The sequence below is a fragment of the Drosophila melanogaster genome, chromosome 2L, assembly GCF_000001215.4.
Source record: "Drosophila melanogaster chromosome 2L".
Taxonomy (NCBI): Eukaryota; Metazoa; Arthropoda; class Insecta; order Diptera; family Drosophilidae; genus Drosophila; species Drosophila melanogaster.
Window position 1 is genome coordinate 15,712,642 of NT_033779.5, and position 6,000 is coordinate 15,718,641.

Sequence of the window (6,000 nt, forward strand, 5' to 3'; positions counted from 1 at the left end):
GAGTTTAACCAAAAGTTGAAACTAATAGGCCATAAAGAGGGCTGATCTTTTAGAAAAGCTGCTTACTATCTAATATTAAAGGTAAAAAAAAAGTTTCAACTACTGTAACTATTATAACCATTATTAGAATTGTCCAAGGTTACGTTTTCCTTGGACAACAAAGTTAACCAAAAGGCAGAAACGCTTCAACAAATAACTAATTGAATTTCAACACAAAAACCACACGCCAAAACCAATTTCAATAAATAAAAGTGACATTAGATACAAAAACACAGTCCCAAAAAAAATCACTTAGTGTGTCTGTTCCGGTTTCCGGTCTCTACCAACCCCCCGTCCTCCGAAATTTCCATCAGTCGACAGTTGTCCTTTCCTGCAAATGGCAGTTGGTTTTTGGGTTAATTAGCCAAGTGAGCGTTGCGGTTACGTGTGCTGTCTTTCTCTGCACCACCGAACCACCACACCACCGCACCAACCACCCACCCACCAGCCGCCGTGTGAAGCTAATTGCAAAATCCTATTATATATCCATTAGATACGCACACTGCGAACCATCAGGCAAAAAAGTATCGCGTCGCCACATCAGAAAGTCAGACCCTCATTTTTTCCATAACAGTATGTATAAAGTTTATAAACATCTTGTCGTATACTTAATGGGAAAGCACTTTCTTCATCTATGCCATTTTGTCACTCATTATTTTTCATTTATGCACATTTTTAATGAAACTGGCTATTTCTAAGACTTTCCCACCAATATGCTTCTCGTACGAAAACGATAACTATAACTATAAAGATCAACAAAGAATGCTGAGCGAATTTTATTCCAATCTGTGTGTGGTAAACAAAGTAATAATCATAAATAAATCGGTCTATAAACGCAAACGAATGGCAAAAGTTTTACACAAGGGATTTTGCTACACATAAAATTCTGATGCATGAACATATTAATATTTGAAATAGTTGCTCAACTGGAACTTTATGGGTCATTAAGAGCGTTTTTTTTTTTAATTTTGACTTGGCAATAAATGTAAGGTTTTAAAAGTTTATAAATTTAATAAGATTACTGTGTTTACAATTGCAAAACTACAATTATTTTACCTCATTAAGCTAGATGCTTCTCTTAAAATTGAATTATTTTTTTGCTTTAGTTAGCCTTAAATCTTTATACACATCTCACTTCTACCGTCAACACTCCAATTATTTTAGCTCCATTATTTAGGCAACAAATGTCGCCCAGTCAAGAGTAAAAACAGTTTAAATTTGCATACGTGTTTCAGCAGTTTGTTGAATATTTGGCGAGAAATCGGTGTACATTATGTATATAGTATAGAACAATGAGCAGGGGAAAAACGCTCCAGGCACAATAAACAAATTTTCAATTAATTTCCTGTCCGAGGAAATTGCCAAAATATTTGGCAAAATGCATAATTGAAACTGTTGGTGTTCCCAGTCGGATGTCAGATGCTGGATGATGAATAATACTTACTCGTTGTGCGGTATATCCTCATCCTGATCGGCGAATGCAACAAATATGTGCATTTTGAATATAAGCACACCCAGCACAATGGCCACAAAGCAGCTCCAATGTTTGCTCTCCATTTTTGCTTGTTTTGCTGTCCGTTTGCGTATTTATGTGGATCAATTTGTTTTTGATTGTTCACGATTAAATCCCTCGTTTTGCGGCTAGATTCACTATCGATTGCTTTTAATTTCCAAAATGTATAAATTCTTTTTATTGTTTCGTGCTCGGCACATGGGTTAAACACCACAAAACAGTTCACATATGAAATATAATTTCCGTTTTAATTGAATTTTTTTCACCTATTCACAATTCTTGGAACATTTTCTATGCATTGTTAGAAATAATTTCAGTTTCGATTGCGTTTTCATTTACTTGCTATAATCGCTGGAAAGTCACAAACTTTTTGTTGCCAAAAGTCTGTATTGCATTTTTCGGGTATGTTTAACATTTTTTATACCTATTTTTTCCGGTTTTATTTTTTTTTTGTCTAGTGTTAATTGCGTTGGAAGTGGGATATGTTATTAAGTATGTTTTAACCTGAAACAGAAAACGAAAAAAGTATATATTATTATATGTTAAAATGATTACAATGTTATAAATTCAATAACTTAATTGTATGTACATTTAGCATATTATATGAACAAAAACTTCGTACATGGGGAAATATAATATGATATTACCCTAAGCAAGAATTAATGGAAACGCAAAAAATAACTATAAATTTATGTTTCAATTTTGAAAAGGTTAAGTTCAACGAGTAGAGAGTCATTATATCTATAGATATATATATATATATATATCCGAAACTTATTTAAGTATGCGAAAATTTGCCCTGCGGCCTTGCTATAGGTATTTATTTTCGAAAATAAGGCAAAGAGAACTGGTTAACAAATAGTTTTATTTTGGTTCACAAACAGACCAGAAATATTTCAGCAATATATATTTTTACGATTCTGGCTGTGGATGGGGGGGGACAAGGGCTGAGGCTGATTCCCTGGCTCCATGTGGATTTGACCTAGAAATGCGTTTCCACCCACCGCCTCGCACGCACACAGTTGCAATACCATAACTCACTCACACATATATACATATGCAGAAAGGCGCAACTTCATGGTGTATTCGAGCTCGAACTCGAACTCGAAACTGGCGTACATGCGCAGTGTGAGAAGGCGGCCACACTCATTCACCCATACTCCTCGTACTCTTATTCGCCAGCGAATCGTCCTTTTTTGTATGGGCATGCCACCCCCTAAAGGGGCGCACATTGCCATACATCCGTCCCCGCGTAGCCTTGTGTGCGTCCCCAAGGATATCGCGTAATAATTTTCATTAAACACGCTGCAAGCCTTTGCCTGTTCCGCAGGCCAACAACAACCACATCCGCAAGGAAGAAAGAAAGAAAGAAAGACAATTTATTGCGGCCAATACGCACTCAGACATCCACATGCCCGCCGCTGCGCCCCCTCCCCCTCCCCCTCCCATCAACATATCTAAATATGTGTGTATATAACCGGATTTCGTACGCTTTTCTGATACCCTCCCCCGTTTCCTCATCTGCCTCAACATCAAAAAGTTTGACAGAAGTGGAGCGCCATCCACGCTGGGGATGCGACATCGAACCGGCACCACATGCACAACGAACAGAAAGTCAACGACTTTGTTGCAGGCCCACAAAAGTAGGCAACTTTACCCATAATCTAACCAATGTTGCCTCATATGCCACAACTTCTTTAACTCTTTGCTTAAAATTCAAATATTCAAATGTAAATGTCACTTTATATTTCTATACATTAAACTACTACTATCATCAATCAAAGGATAATGTACCTAAATATGTTTGATTTTATTGATTTTATATCGTACAATAAATTTAAGAAACCTGTCAGGAGCATTGTTATACATTTTCAACATATTATTATCATGAAATTATTAACCTAACTTAATCTGACCTTAAAAAAGATACTCAACTATGGCTTTCGTACATTGCGATTAATTAAAGCAGAAAATAGCCCTGCATAAATAGTTGCCTATCTAAAAAAAATCGCAAATTTAAGATCACGCCATCTTAATAGCCTTTCCGAAGAGTTCTCGGGTGGGTAAAACTGAAACAAAGTAATAGTGATAATAAAAATAAAAGCATGTGCAACATGGCGTATACGCAACGTTGGCATCAGGCAACGTCAAACGGACGAGCCCATTGTTGGAAAGTGAAAGTTTATAGTTGGCGCACGTTCATAAAGTTTTGCGTGTTATACAAAAGATTTATTATATCGCATATATCGCTAGCTCCTGCCATTCTTTTTTCCATTTCCCCATCCTGCGCATTCGTCCTTTCCCATCCCGATTCCCCCCCCACACACACACACACACATTTCGCCTCTCTGTTTTGTTTGCCTTTGCCGTTTTATGTTTGGCCTGACTTTTTGGTTTTGTTTGGGCCGCACATAGCGGCAGCTTAAAAGCAATATGGCCTTGGGAGTTTTCGTAATGGAATTAATGTGCCTGCGAAAATTTCTATAGACGGGCATACAAAACTTTTTACAACCAAAGACGGATATGTCTGTGTGTCTGGCTGTATAAAATGTTGATAAGTTATAAATCTGTTCAATGTTCGCCCTTAAACAGGCCATATGACATATTTATTGTTAAGATATGAAAGACCCTTTACATATTCGTTGGCCATTGGAAGGGTAGAATATAATAACTGATATGAGAATTGAATAACTAATAAAAAGTTTTTTATGCGAACCATTTCGATCTAATTATTATGAAAGCCACGGACTTGTTTTACAAAACAACGTGATAAATTAGCCTCATAAGATTGTAAATTTTTGTCAATGATTTTGAATAGGTAGATAGATATCCCTGACTGTGATAGACAAACAAGAAACATATAAAAACGTGATGCCCAAAAATAAAATAAAATCCTCCAAATGACTTGCCGCACACACACACACACATCCCAGCATACAGTGTATATATTTGTTATATACGGTTAAACAGCAGAGGCAGGACCTTTAGATGGGGGTTTATGGGGAGTTGGGGAATTGGAAGGCCAGCCAGAGGTTACGGGGTATTGGTCAAGCCTTGAGATTTTACGCAGCTGCGTAAGCTGCGTGGCTATAGTACACGATAAACCGTTATTATGTGCCATGTGCCCCCCCTGTGAGTGTGAGTGTGAGTGTTGGTGTTGGTGCTAGTGTCGATGTGTTTTTGGGGGAGCGTGCGTAGTAGTAAATAGTAAAACGGCGTAGCATACTTCTTTGGGCGCGCAAAACGCAAGGACCTCCACGTACACACATACACACACGCACACACTAGAGCAGCACTGCTTCTTAGCTTGAATTTTGATTTATGCTCAGAGCAATTGAAACTTTAGCCAATTTATGGGAATTTAGTGATTTTCGCTTAGTTATTTTGCTTTTTGTTTTGCCCATTTTATTGTGCAATCAACGGGGGCGCACTCTCTCTCTCTCTCCAAAGGACTCTCTTTCTCTCTCTCGCCCACTTTCTCACTTACTTGATGCTCCGGTGCGCGCCAAATTCGCAATTTCGAATTTCGATGTCGAGTGTGCGAAAGTCTTGACCAAAAACAAAGTGGCCAAGGTGGCTTGCTTCGCTGAGTGGGTGGATGGTGCAGCAGGGCGCAGATTTGCCGACACTTTTTACTACGCGACTTTCGAACTGGAGAAAGCGGCGCGACTCGACGCGAGAAAACGAGAAGCGCGAACGGAGAGACGAGACGAGAGATTTATTTGGCTGCGCGGCTTCGTCTCTTCGGCTTTTTGGCGCTCACAATTATTGCACCACCACAGGCACTCGCTCACGTACATACATTATACATATACACAGATATCTGTATTGGATTTTTTTTCCAAAGTTTGGATTTTGATGATATCCTGCGGGGTATACAGCGATTTTCGAACTGGCTTTGAAACTTGAAACTAAACTTTATGGCCAGCCAAAAGCACTTTAAGCCTTTTAAGTGTGAAAATTAATATTGCACTTTGAGTTGGTACTGGTTTTCCCTTATGTGTTTTATCGGTTTAGCGGATTGCATTGGGCAGAATAGAATTTTCGTTTGGACGCGATTTCTGCTCGGAACGCATCCACACTCGCCAGATTCTCGCCACGAACTGAGTGCGCTCTGTGGGGCCAGATAGCTGCTCTTGGGGCACGATTCCTTGATACCTCGCCATTCGAACTTGCTTCCTCTCAATTCGAATTTGGCCAAAACCGTTGGGGTTGCTTTGAGCCAGTGATGCCAGATGGGTTCGTTACCCTCTGTTAACCGCTTCCACAACAACGCTAGCGGTTCAGAATGTTGGCAGTTTGCAGAGCTATCGATATAAAGGTCAAAGTGCAACCGTTCTGAATTGCCGCCCTGTTTTCAAATATAAAGCGGTTTATTTGAATCCTAATGCATTCAACAAGGTAGTGTCTAAAATGTCCTACAAATAGTATGTTTTCTGGTTATCTTC

The 6,000-nt window shown here is 38.9% G+C and overlaps 1 protein-coding gene across 4 annotated transcripts in view; it reads right to left on the reverse strand.

Moving 5' to 3' along the window:
• Positions 1-5,631, reverse strand: part of stol (stolid) — a 74,090-nt gene extending 68,459 nt beyond the window's left edge. For 2 of the 4 annotated variants that reach the window (NM_001299034.1, NM_001299033.1), the window contains exons 1-2: positions 5,040-5,631; positions 1,484-1,699 (exon numbers count right to left, since the gene is read on the reverse strand). In NM_001299034.1, coding sequence (NP_001285963.1) covers positions 1,484-1,596 — 113 coding nt within the window. In that variant the 5' untranslated portion in view covers positions 1,597-1,699; positions 5,040-5,631. Of the gene's footprint in view, positions 1-1,483; positions 1,719-1,976; positions 2,057-5,039 lie in introns of those variants that run through there. The other 2 variants (NM_001103693.3, NM_001103694.3) reach the window with 2 other exon arrangements.
• Between the last annotated feature and the right edge of the window lie 369 nt (positions 5,632-6,000).